Source organism: Aptenodytes patagonicus, chromosome 15, assembly GCF_965638725.1.
Source record: "Aptenodytes patagonicus chromosome 15, bAptPat1.pri.cur, whole genome shotgun sequence".
Lineage (NCBI taxonomy): Eukaryota > Metazoa > Chordata > Aves > Sphenisciformes > Spheniscidae > Aptenodytes > Aptenodytes patagonicus.
In genome coordinates, this window is record NC_134963.1 from 7,563,766 (window position 1) to 7,576,904 (window position 13,139).

Consider the following 13,139-nt stretch of genomic DNA (forward strand, 5'->3'; position numbering starts at 1 on the left):
GTGTCTAGGTGCTGGGGCTGTCTCAGGGCAGCGTGAGTGACATGCTGTCGCGGCCCAAGCCGTGGAGCAAGCTGACGCAGAAGGGTCGGGAGCCCTTCATCCGCATGCAGCTCTGGCTGACCGACCAGCTGGGCCAAGGCATCAGCCAGCAGCCAACCCCCTCCCAGGGTAAGTGCCACCGCCGTCCCCGCGGTCCCTGCGGTCCCCATGTGCCATCGGTGTCCCTGGCACTTCTGCATCTGCCCCACGCATCCTACCCCGGTCCCAGCGCTGGGGAGAGCTGCCCCCAGCACCCCTACCCGCACCCTGATCCTGGGAAGCCCCTTTCATCCCCCTCTCCTCTGATGCATCCAACTCATTTGAACCCCCTTAATTAGTTGCTTAGGCAATTTAGGGCTGTTATACAGATCCTCAGATGTTATTTTGTCAGAAATGGGTTTTGAAAGTCATCTAGTTTAAAAAAAAAAAGGAAAACCACAACAAAAGTCCTCGGTTTTGTGCCTGGCATGAAGAAGTAACTGGGTTTTTTTATATTAGTGGTATTTTCTCTCTAACTATTCCACTGGCTCCTCCCGCATTGTCATAGCCACTGGAAAAGCTCGGCTGGCATCCCCCCCCCCTCCAGAGGGCAGAACTGTGGGCACCCCCAAAATAACCTTCCCGCTCCTGCCAGGTCCCCGCTGCTCTCCCCTCCCGCCATCCCTGCTGACCCCTCTCCCCTGGTGTCGCGCAGCCAGCCCGGCAGAGCCCCAGCCATCCCCCTCGCCGCCCCCCAGCCCCGCCGAGCACGAAAAGGGCTGCCAGGAGCCCCTCACCCTGGCCTTGGAGAGCAGCAAAGAAAACCAGCAGCCCGAGAGCCGGTCAACGCCTGCGCTGGGTGGGAAGACGTACCCCAACAGCCAGGGACCCGTGGGCATCCAGGAGATTGTCGCCATGTCCCCTGAACTGGACACCTATTCCATCACCAAGAAGGTCAAGGAGGTCTTGACGGACAACAATTTAGGTGCGGACCCTCTCCCCATCCGGGTTTTCGGGAGCTGCTGGTGAGGCTGCATGGATGCATCACCCCAATTCCCATAGCCGCAGACCCCCCTGGTTCGCTGCGTGTGCTTGGGGGGATCACGGCACACTGGGGAGGGTGCTGGCTGGGAAATGGGGTGCACCCGCTCCGTGGGGGGACTGTAGCGCCCACCCTGCTGCTCTGCCCCGCTCTAACCACCTCTGCTTCTCCTCCGCCAGGCCAGCGGCTGTTCGGGGAGAGCATCCTGGGCCTGACGCAGGGCTCGGTGTCCGATCTCCTCTCCAGGCCCAAGCCATGGCACAAGCTGAGCCTGAAGGGGAGGGAGCCCTTCGTCCGCATGCAGCTCTGGCTCAACGACCCCCACAACGTGGAGAAGCTGCGCGACATGAAGAAGCTGGAGAAGAAAGGTGAGGGTCTGGGTGATGCAGCCCCCCCAGGTCCAGGGTGCTGGCCAAGCTGGGGGCTCCCTGGGCCGGGGGTGAGCGGTGCGCAGCTGGGTCTCCTCTCCCGCAGCCTACCTGAAACGTCGGTACGGGCTGATGAGTGCCGGCTCGGACAGTGAGTCCCCCAGTGCCCGCTCCGAGTGCGCCAGCCCCAGCCTGCAGCCACAGGACCTCAGCCTCCTCCAGATCAAGAAGCCGCGGGTGGTGCTGGCCCCGGAGGAGAAGGAAGCCCTGAAGAAAGCCTACCAGCTGGAGCCCTACCCCTCCCAGCAGACCATCGAGCTGCTCTCCTTCCAGCTCAACCTCAAGACCAACACCGTCATCAACTGGTTCCACAACTACAGGTATAGGCGCTCCCAGGCTTCGGATGTCTGATGGTGCTGTGCCACCAAGGTGGCATTGCTGCTCCTCTTCCAGCCCTCCCAGTCCCTCTTGCCTAGACGGGGAGGTGGAGACCCACCCGTGGTTGCTGGAGGTCCCCAGGTGCAGGACTGCAGCCAAAACACTGCATGTGCCCTGCCAAGAGGTGTTGACCGCCTTGAGAAAGTCATGTTGAGCATCTAAAGAGGTTACCATGCTCACGTCCACCTGCTCACCAGTGCAGGACACCACTCGCCACCAAGCAGGACCTCCGTGATGGGTGGGGGAGAGCCTTATGGAGGCTCCTGGAGCACAGGATCTGTCCCCACAGCTGCCCGGCCCTGGGGAGCAGCACGGGCTTCATCCTTGGGCAGTATTGCAGGTGGACACATGGCTCCTGAATCCTCCCCAGACCCACACCAAGAGCCACCCGCTCTCTGTGTTAGTGGCCCAGGTGATGGGTTGTGCCCTCTCCCCTATATAAACCAGTATAAAAAGACATGTAAGTGCTTGTGTCAAGTCCGTGGAGCCTGCGACTCCCCCTGGGCAGCACAGAGTAGATGGTCAATATTTATGGGAGCCAGCTGAGGTTTCTGGCATGAAACCATTGTGTGGGGAGCGCGGGGGAGAGCTTGGAGAATTGGGCTTTTTGGTGAAACATTGACTAAACCCACGACCTTTCCCCTCACATGATTCCAGGAAAGCCCCTCCTGCTCTCGGTAAACACAACCACCCTAAAATAAATCTTTGAAAAATGTTATGTATTAAACAACAAAAAAAGCCATAGTGGAAAACACTTGCAAATCTGGGTCGGTGTGGCTGGAAACAGCCCAAAGTGTTGCAAAATCCATGCTCAAGTGGCAGTGATTTTCCCCCAAAAATAGTTTTAGAGGCCAACAAGGTGGGGTTTTACATCTCGAGCGATGTCATAACATTTTTCTGGCTGGAGATGCTTTTTCAAGACGCGCGGTGCCCACGACACGGGGCAATGGGTGGCAGTCGCTGACCCTCCGTGGTTGTGTCCTGGCAGGTCACGGATGCGCCGGGAGATGCTGGTGGAGGGCGCGCAGGACAACGACACGGACCCGGAGCAGAGCAGTGGGGCAGCCATCCCTGGGCGCCAGGCCCCACACAGCCCTGACTCGGATGCCGAGGACCGTAAACCCGTGTTTGGGGGGGGCGAGCACCCCTGCACCGCCGCACCCGTGAAGGTGAAGGAGGAGCAGGGGGAGGCGGGCGGCTGGGGCCGCCGGCGGGACTCACGCAGCCCAGCCGAGGGGACCAGACCTCCCCAGGAGGAGCGGGGGACAGCCCCCCACGCTGCCGCCCCCAGTGCCGGCAGCCTCCCGCGGCGGGGGGGCCGTGCTGGTGCTGCCGGGGGACCCCCACCACCACCGCCGCCGCACCCCAACAGCTCCCAGTCCTCCACGGGGTCATCCCGTTGCAGCTTGGAGGTCTCCCCGACATCGCCCTCGGCGGCATCCTCGCCCGGCCTCGCCGGCTCGGCCTCACCGGGGCCATCCTCTGCCGGGCCGGTTTCACCAGCGCTGCCGCCAGCTCCCGGCCCCCGGCTCAGCACCAGTGTCCAGCGGCGCCACGAGAAGATGGCCAACCTCAACAACATCATCCACCGCCTGGAGCGGGCCGCCAACCGCGAGGAGGCCCTCGAGTGGGAGTTCTGAGCCCCCCCCACCGCCCTAAATATATATATACACACCCACATATATATATATATATATATTTTGTTAAATGCAGCGCGCATCGAGAGGCGACAGGCAGCCAGTGCGACGGAGGGGAGCACCTGTGGAAAGGGGGGGCCCCCGCTACGAAGCTGCCCCCCCGCTTTGTTTTAAATGTGAAAAACTGGGAACAATTTTAGAAAAGAAAAGAAAAAAAACAAAAAATATTTATAGACCTCTTTTAGATATTTTAATAAAAGGATACTTTGGAATTTATTAACAGCTTAAGCTGCTTTGATATTAAAGATAGCTATAAAATCAAGATGATGTAGCAGTCGTGTCATTAAATGTACACTGAAGTCTTGTAGTTTGCCACTGGATGAGATTAAAAAAAAAAACAAACAAAAAAACCCCACAGAAAAGACTTATTGAGCAAAGCCATTAAGAAGCACTATGAGACTGACCAAATTTAATAAACTTTTGACGAGCGGTTTCCACCTCTGTCTGTAAGACACTGCATCGCTTCTGCCCCAGCCAGAGACTGCATCATAGTCCCTGAAGACTCTAAAGCGAAAACCTTGATGCCATCGAGTATGTATTTAGTTCTGGTGGTTTATGTTTTTTGAAACCTTTGTAACACAGAATGTCCCGTGCAGTTGTATATGTTGTAGAAATGTCTGCAATAGCCTTCTGAACAAGATGTAGCATGGTCCGAACGCCGTTCCTCACGCTTCCTCCAGCCGGCAACCGGTGGCAGCCCCGATATGGCACGGTGCAGCTCCTGCCAGCTCCCAAAGGAAGCGAAAAAATAATGCAAAAGCGAAGAAAGCAACCTGTGCTTGCGAAATTTGGGAGTGAGATGGGAAGAGGCACCCGGGTGTGATGCTCGGGGATGGCTCCGGCTCGCTGGGGATGGACATGCATGGGATCCCAGTTCCCTGTGCTCTGCCATCGTCCATCTGGGAAAGAAAAAGAGACGGAGGCTCTGAGCTTTGCCCCTGGGGCACCAGTGCTTGGGGACGAGCACCCAAAAACCATGAGCCACCCGTTCATGGGGAGCCGAACCCTGCTCGGGGCTGCTCCCAGCATCACAGCCAGCTCTTGCGGCTGAAGCACTTTTTTTTTAGGGAGAGTGCCCGGGCAGGAGGAGCATCCCCTTGCCACGGCCATGTCCCCAGGCGGTGGCTGCTGGTGAAGCCAGGGTGAGCCCCAGGGTGTTGCGCCAAGCTCCTGCCTGAATTGGGCAAGCTCAGACCTGAATTGGGCAAAGCACCATGGAGCATTGGCTTTCCAGGGCTGACCCCGTGCAAAGGCACAGGAGCTCAGCAGTGGCACCATCCCGGCGTGCTCCCCACCACTTCCCCGACCCTACCACTGCCAGCCTGCCTCTGCTAACAAAATGCCTTTAAATGACGCGGGGTGGCCTGTGCTGGGCTGCCCTGCCCTCTCCCCTGTCCGCATGGCGTCAGCCATCACCCACCAAGGCCACCACTGTTGGGAGGGCTCCCCTGCCAGGCTCTGAGGCTATGCATTGACTGATTTTCCACTGTATACATTTTTATCAGAATAGAAGGTATTTTTATATTTGGGTGGTAGTCAATGAGCGATGCTAAAAGTGGCTCTGCAAAGGCACGGCTCTCCTTGCCCGCCTACCCTGCCCCAGCGAGCCCCAGCTTGCCCACAGCCGCTCTTTTCCCTGCCACCGCGCTGCAGAAGGTCGAGGCGCGACCATTGACTGCTCTTCTCCGTCGTGTGCTAGCGGGAGCTTTAGTGGAATGGGATTCGAGGAAGCACTTAGGGTAGTCTTGAACACAGCAATCCTGTTGTATTAAAGCTAGCGGGACATACCGGTCATGTTTTTGTTAGGCTCATGTACTGTACTTCAAAAGTTTCTATGAGATCGATGAACTTTGTTTAACAATTTTGGAAGGAACAAGTTCTGTAAAGAGCCACTAAATACAGAAGTTGGATACGACTCTGGCCTTGGGGTGTGTTTTGTCCGGAGGCGGCCGGGATGGGAGCTCCTCTCGCCTTCGCCCGGCACCTGGGTTGATGTTGGTTCCCTTGGAAGTCACAGTCTTGCTTTGGGTTTATGGCAAGACCCCTCACTGCCAGGATTGGGGGAAAAATGATTTTTTTGGGGGGAAAAAAGGGGGTGATTTGGGGAAAAAAGGGGGTGTTAAATGGGGTTAGTCCAGCCCAGGGTGCAATCCTGCCCCGTTAAAGTCCTGTGCTCATCCCTGGTGCAGGTTTGCTCCTGCCCCCGGGGTAACTCGGCATCCTCTGGTATGAGGTTTGGCTCAGCATTGCCCGATGGCGCCGCACCCCGGCATGGCTCTTCAGAGCCAGCCGTCATCGGGCAAGTTTGCAGCTTCCAACACAAGGCAGGGGTGTTTGCATTTGATGAATTAATAAATCCGTATGTTGTGTATCTGTTTAAGCTTGTTTGTCGGCTAACATGTTGGGAAGGATTTATTTTTAATGAATATCTGAACGTCTGGAGAAGCTGGGCCGGCTGCCATGGAAACCGGAATCTTCCTCTGCAGCCGACTGATGGGGCCACGTTAACCATCTGGATGCTGCGGGTGTAGCTGCACCCCGGTTGCCCTTGGCGGCACCGCTCCAAATGCCGAAAAACGTAGTGGGGTGCCGTGCCTGGCCAGGAGCAGGGCTCCTCACTCTGCAGTGCTCTTGGCGAGCGACTGACCCTGGCTGGCTTCGTGCCTCAGTTTCCCCAAGAGGCGTCCCCCCAGCCCGCTGCAAGACCCCGTGTTAGCAAGAAGATGGAGAGTTTCATGCAGGTGGGATGTTGCGGGCAGGGACACGGGGTCGCATTGGCCACTTCCACAAGGGCAGGATCCCTGCATAGCACCAACACCAGCCCCGGCAAGGGGACAGATATTTTGTCCCTGGCTAAGACCCCTTGGCAGAGGGCTGGGTATGTCCCACCGAGGGCGCAGGGCCACCCGACCAGGGGCACCCAAACCTGGGTGGCATCACGCAGTGCTGCCTGTAACCCAGGGTTTGGAAGGATGGTTGTAACACCCCATTGAGCCTGTAATGCACCGGCAACTCACGCCAGGGCACCCAGTGCCATTTCCACCGGTGAAACTGTGGGAGGGTTGTGCTCCTAATCAGTCTCCCAGCTCTTTTCCAATGCCCAAACCATCATGTTGGTCATCTGTGCCTGACTGTTCAAGCCGTCACAGAGGGCAGAACTGTGCTGTCCCTGCCATGGGACCACTGGCGCTGTGTGTCCTGATGTTCCCAGGGTGGCACCGTCTCATCTCATCGTGTCCCATCCATCCCATCCATCCCCTCCCCTCCCCTCCCCTCCCCTCCCATCCCTGTGGGCAGATGTGGGGCTCCAGGGCACTGTGAGTCCCTGGCATTGGCCGTGTCCCACTCGGGCGACACAGTCCCTGCTCAGCCTCACGGACACGGCAGGGACAGGAGGGGGATTAAAATGATTAATTCCCACCTGGGCCCCCCTCCCCAGGGGCTTAGAGGTACAAGCGAGAAACGGAGCCAGGAGGGAATTTCTGAAACAACTTTTATTGTAGCAAAATCTTGTGCCTGTCCCAAGGGGGCAAAGGGAGCCGGAGCCACCTGGCCCAAACCTGGGGCACCCCAACTGCTCCTCCCAGACCTGGGGCAGGTCACCCCACCTCCAGGCCAGCAGCTTTAGTGTCAATACAAACCACTGGGGAAATAAAAGAGAAACACCAGCACGAGACACTGGCTTCGCTCTGGTTTGGCACATGAATCATTCGACACTCTCTGCCGCTGACACATACGTTCCTGTTTGCCGCCACGAGCAATGCTTCCCGTTAGTGAGCCAGCCCAGGGATGATGCCCTGCCCTGAAATATCTGCCCGGCAAGGCGGTGCCTGCAGCCGCTGCATTCTCCTTGGGTCTTCCCCCCACCACAGGTTCATCGTCAGGGCTGCAAGCAGCAATTGCCTTGTGCGTAACGCCCGGGGCCGGGTGTCACCAGCTCCCTGGGCAGCCAGGGCGCACGGTGCTGCTGCCATTAAGGAAGGGCTGCGCTTGCTGATATTTTCATTTTCAAACCACATCCTGCTGGAGCAGAGGGATCTGGCAGAGCTCGGCTGACCTCAGCCAGTCGCTTGTGCCGGGCAGGGAGGGGAAGGCAGTAGCAGGCTCCCTGGCCGTGAAACACCCACACGGGGGCTCAGGCAGGCAGAGATCCCATCAAAATCTTCCTCCAAAAGCATTGTCGGTGCATGACCCCGCTGCAAGAGCATCAAGAGGCCCCACCAGACCAAGTGCAGTGGTCAATTCCCAGGAGGCATCAGCCAGCAAGTGGTTCATAGCTTGCTTGCGCTGGGTGGACCACTCCGCACCCACGCCCGGGCACGGCAGGAGGGGTACACCCCTGCGGGGAGCACCCGCTGCCTGGCACAAGATGCCCACGAGCCTGGCAGCCCCAGGAGCCCGGGGGTTTCATGCCTGGCTGGCAGCACGCTGAGCCCAGCCGCCATCGGTGCTGGGCTGGCATTTCGCCATCGCAGAGCAGCACTGGTGTCCCTTGGTGCTGGGCCCTTAGTGGCACCATCAGCAGGTGTTCGTCACCACTGTGGACAGGGCTGCACATCCTGGGGTGAGGAGGGGACTGAGGTGGCACCAAGGATGATCACTTCCTCCCTGCCACAGGTCCTGGCGGGTCCCCAAGGCTCAGCCACCTCTCAGAGCTGGGGGCCACGCCGCCTGTCCAGCCAGTCCTGCCGCAGCCGGGCCACCTCCTGGCCATACCGCTCATGGAGCCGGCAGAAGATGGACGGGCTCTCCGCTGCAGCCGCCCCAGCACTGCCTGCCTCGCTGCTCGATGCCCACCTGCGTGGTGGCAGCGGCGGTGGCCGCGGGTTCCCCTCACCATCATGCCCGCCGCAGCCAGAGGCGTCAGGCAACCGGTCCACTCCTGGCACATTGTTCCACACCGCACAGCCGTTCTCCTTCGGCAGGACGGCGGGCAGAGCTGGCAGCCGCTCCGGGGACCGCTCTGGCCCCGAGGGCTTTGGCTTCCAGGAGCCAGGTGACTGCCGGAAGCCTCCACATCCACCGGCCGGCCCCCAACGCATCTCCTCCAGCTGCTTCTCCAGCTCCCGCACCACCAGGCGCAAGTAGTCGAAGCTGGCTCGCGAAAGCGACTTCACCCACGACTCCATGGCAGCCTGGCTCTCAGCCGCCAGCACATAGGTGCGAGACTTGGCACCGCCGAAGCGGATGGCAAAGGTGAATTCCTCAGCTGAATCGCAGAGCTCCACGGTGCAACCCTCCAGCACGATGACACCCACTGGCTCCCGGCTCTCCCGCTCCTCGAAGTAGAAGAGCATGTTGCCCTTCAGCACGAACCAGCGGCGATGGTACGCTGTGTGCCGCTCACCACGCTTGTAGAGAAAGCCGGCGTTGTCAGCCGGGGAGTCGCAGGTGGCATAAAAGGCCAGGCTCCGCTCGTTCAGCTTCATGGCTCCGCACCCTGCAGGGACAGAGGGTGCTCAGCTGCCCGCTGGCTCACCAAGGATGGGTGCACCTTAACTGCATGGTAGTAATAAGCCAGTGGCTTTTTGTTCCCAGCGGCACCGGCCCTGGAGCCCAGGAAATGGAGCCAGTGAATAAACAGCCCCGTGACTGCAGCCGGGATAACCCCACTCCCAGCCAAAGTGCTGCATCCAGCGGGTGCCGGGTGGGTCGGGGCTCCCCAGCTCTCCCTGGGGAGGTGGTTTCCCCCCAGCTGAACGTCCTCCCACAGAGGAGCCCCAGACAGGGCTCGTTCCAGTGCCCCACGTCACCTGGCACAAGTGACCTTACCGCCAGCACCGTGTTTGCCCTGTGTCACGGCACTCCTCCCCGCAGCACGCAGGGAGGGTTTATGGCCCGTGCCGCAGATCCGGCTGCCACTCCGGAGAGCCGTGGCCATAGACTGTCACCCGGACAAGGCCACCTCTCCCCTTCTCCCCTAATCACCGGTGGGCTCACCATGCCAGGCTTTCCACCTACCTGGACTCTGCCTCTAGCTCTGGTCTCCAGCGGCCGCCAGCATCAGCGACGCATGGGTGGCTGTGGCGGCCGTGGGAGCACTGGATCCGGGGTTGGCCGGCGTAAGGGGGCCGTGGGGGCCGGCACCCCGGTGGCCCCGCTCCGGCCGCTGGCTCTGGCACCGAAACGCCTGCGGGTTTCGCACGTCACCCCAGCCTGCGGAGCACAGGGCGGACGTGCGCCAGGATTACTATTTTCCTATTAAGCCACATCGCAGGGTTCAAGGAGATGAGGCGGGGGCTCTCGGGGCGCCCAGCGCTGGGGGGGCAGCGGGGACCCCGTTCCCCCAGGCAGCTCGGGGACCTCTTTGGGAGTCCCCAAAGTCTTGGGGACGTTTGGGAGCTGGGGAGCCGCCCTCCCCCCGCCCTGGGGGGCCCCGCTGGGGATCGGCTCCCGCCCGCTCAGCCCCGCTGCGGCTCCGGCCCCCCCCCCGGCCCCGGCCCCGGCCCCGGCCCCGGCCCCGGCCCCCGGCTCCCGGCCCCGCTCCCGGTCCCGGTCCCGCACGGCCACCTTTGTCCTCGGCTCCCCGCCGCCCCGGCTCGGCTCGGCCCGGCCCCGGCGGGCGGAGCGCTGCTCCCGCCCGGCTCCTCCTCTGCCACCGCCCCTCACCGCCGCTCGGGGCCGCCCGGCGGGCGGGGGAGGCCTTCGCCCGGCTGTGAAACTGCTCCGGAGCGCGGCCCCGGTGCTTGGAGGGCCTGGCTCGGCCCAAAGCCCTCGGCGGGTCAAACCTCTGGGCACCGGGGCCGAGCTCCGGGCAGCGCCGGGGAGAGATGGGAGCACGGATCCCGGGGGGTGCAGGGGGAAATGCGCACATCCATGGATGTATGTGTGGATGTATGCATGGATGTATGTGTGGATGTATGCATGGATTACACATGGATGTACGCATGGATGTACACGTGGATGTACGTGTGGATATACACATGGGTGGGAAACCTGGGAGCTTAGTGCTGAAAGTGGCTGCACAGCACTGAGTCAGGTTTTTGGGCAGGGAGTGGGTTCCCAGGAGTGTCTGGCAGGGAACGGGCAGAGGTCGATGGATGGGGTGGACGAAAAAAGAAGGAGCTGAGGCAGGAGCCCAGTGGTGTGGATGGGCGTCTGGGGGAAAGTGACAACTGGTACAAGGAGCTAGGAAGCAGGGGGTGACGAGCCGTTTAGCTGGGTGCTGGAGCTGTCAGGCATTGTGCAACTGCATGGGCAGAGATCATGGCCCCCTCGCTCCTTCCTGACAGTCAAAGCCGCGTGGCACTCGAGCCACTGATGCGCTCTCAGATGGGTGGCCAGCACTTGCCCCACCCAGGCCAGGGGTGAGCAGGTCCAGCGGTGCTGAGCACTGCCTGGGGCCGGGGCTGGATTTCCTGCTGCCACTACCCATGTCCCAGGGCAACCATAAACCTTCTGGCTGGGAGAAGCCTCCAGGCTGACTTCTGCTTCTGACTGACCTTCCACGCTGAAAGTGTCACCAGCCTGAGGACCACCATCCTCACCATGTCCCAGTAAATACCAGTGTCAAGGATTTGCTCTCCTTATCGCTGCCCCTTTCCTCCAGTTTCTTCATTCCCCCGCTCGGCTGCAGAGCAATGTGTATATTTTAGCAAACGAGGTGTTGGCACTCATTTTGCAGGCCCTCATCTAAGAAATCCTGCCATCGGTGACCCCCACCACAACCGCCACTGCCCACAGGTCGTGGTCCTCACCACTCCTCCCTCCCCCATAGATGCCCCCACCACCCTACACGGCTGCTCGGGGCTTTGCAATCTTCTACGTGTGGCAGTGGTTTTCAGTTCACCAAGGGTTTTCACTATCACGTGCAGACTTTCTCTTTCAGACTATAAAAAGGGATTTGAACCAGCACTAAAACCATCTGGGCTTTATCTTCCCTCCTGAGCAGAGTGGCTCTGTTCAAGGCCACCGGTGGGAAGGCTCGGGTCTCTCTGCACTGCTTATCTCCCTGCCTTGCGAGAGGTGTCCTTTCACACTGCAAGATTAGGAGGGGGAAGGACTGTGGGGAGAAGCAATATCTTTATTAGACCAGCTGGGGTAATTGGAAAAAGGCGACCGTGCTCCCGGCTCTGCCTTCCTCTGCTGGGACTCCAAAACCCTGGCTGTTTCTTGCAGCCCCATTGGCCACTTTAGCAGAGGTTGTTCCTCCACTGCAGCCGCTTCCCGGGGTGCCCTTCAGAAGCTGCTTTGGAGAATCACCCCAATTCTTCAAAAAACACCAATAAATTCCCCTGTGGGTTTTTGCTTCCCATTGGGTCTCCCTTGGGATGGTTGCGTGTCGCTGCATAGGCTCCAGCACTTCCCCTTCTGAGCGGCCCCATGATATTTTCCCTGTTGTCCCTGCCGTCGAGGAGCCCAGAGCCCATGCCTCAGTTTTCCCAGCTAAGTCTTGCTGGGAAAGATGGGAAAATGTATTCCCATGCTGAGCTTGACCGACAGCAGGGAAAAAGGAGAAGAAAATGGTCTGAAAGGAGGTGAGAGGCTGCCAGGCGCCGTTTAGGATGTGGGCTGCCCTTGGCCTCCGCTTCCTGCTGCTCCCATGACTGGTGACTTGGCGGCGCGGTTACGCAGCGGCGGGTGCTGGACGGCTCAGCGAGGTGAGCCGGGGAGCTCTGAATCACCGCCAGCGCTGACTCGGTGGGGGCTGCTCCTGGAAATCTGGGGGTGCTAGGGGAGTACCGAGGGGCTGCTGGACCCCCAGCAGTGCGTGTCCCCAGCTGGCACATGGAGGAAAAGGGGTGCGGGTTTCCATCATGACTAGTAGCGAATGGTCCCCTGAGACCCCAAATGGACCCAGAAGCTGTGCCGTGGGGTTCAAGGCGAACAAGTTGTGACTGCCACAGAATCCCCCGTGTGGGTCTGGCGCGACCTTCCACGGTGCATTTTGTCCCGCTCCGGGCCCACGCGAGATTCACCGGCCCACGCAGGTCTCCAGCCTGGCAGCCCGGAGGTCGGGCACCGGGCGGGGCTGCGCTGCCGCCGGGGCCCCCGCACCGCCGCCGGGGCAGGCGGGCAGGGCAGCGCGGCGAAGCCGGGCCGGGAAGGGCCGGAGGCGGCGTGCAGTGCGGCGGGTGCCCGGCAGAGGGCAGCTGGAACCCTGCGACGGCTGCGAGCAGCGCTGCGGAGCGCTCCGGGCTCGGCGGGGCTGCGGGGGGCAGCCAGCCCGTGGGGCACCCCCTCCATCGCCACCCTGCCCATCACCAACCCGCCCATCACCATCCTGCCCACCGCCCACCCTGCCCATCTCCCACCCTGCCCTCTGAAGGGGTGCGTGAAAGCCAGGCTGAGATTTTGGGGGGCATTGCCAGCTCAGCACAGACCCCCATAGCCAAGCATTTTCAGATGTCACCCCCAGACCCCCTCCGGGCAGAGAGGGGGGACCGTCATCTCACTGTGGGATGGCAAAGGTCACCCACAGCCGATCACATCCCACCCTGGGAAATGCCGATGTGCCACTTCCAAACCACCCCACGCATCCTGAAAACGAAGCGGGCCAGAGGGTGGGAGTTAAAGAGAGAAGTGGGAAGGGCGGTTGGAAGCTGGTTAAGGCTTTTACAGGAGAAGAAAGCGGCA

General features: G+C 60.5%; 2 protein-coding genes across 7 annotated transcripts in view; one reads left to right on the plus strand and one right to left on the minus strand.

Annotated features, from left to right (window-relative positions):
- CUX2 (cut like homeobox 2) overlaps positions 1–5,478 on the plus strand; it is a 71,612-nt gene extending 66,134 nt beyond the window's left edge. For all 6 annotated transcript variants that reach the window (XM_076352809.1, XM_076352808.1, XM_076352805.1 and 3 more), the window contains 5 exons: positions 9–168; positions 734–1,003; positions 1,240–1,428; positions 1,535–1,808; positions 2,855–5,478. In XM_076352809.1, coding sequence (XP_076208924.1) covers positions 9–168; positions 734–1,003; positions 1,240–1,428; positions 1,535–1,808; positions 2,855–3,506 — 1,545 coding nt within the window. In that variant the 3' untranslated portion in view covers positions 3,507–5,478. The remainder of the gene's footprint in view (positions 1–8; positions 169–733; positions 1,004–1,239; positions 1,429–1,534; positions 1,809–2,854) is intronic.
- A 1,565-nt stretch (positions 5,479–7,043) lies between these two features.
- On the minus strand, positions 7,044–10,099 carry PHETA1 (PH domain containing endocytic trafficking adaptor 1). Its single transcript, XM_076352729.1, has 3 exons — positions 10,074–10,099; positions 9,525–9,719; positions 7,044–9,003 (listed from the first exon to the last, which is right to left on the minus strand). The coding sequence occupies exon 3, from the start codon at positions 8,990–8,992 to the stop codon at positions 8,213–8,215; it is 780 nt and encodes a 259-aa protein (XP_076208844.1). The 5' UTR covers positions 8,993–9,003; positions 9,525–9,719; positions 10,074–10,099; the 3' UTR covers positions 7,044–8,212.
- Between the last annotated feature and the right edge of the window lie 3,040 nt (positions 10,100–13,139).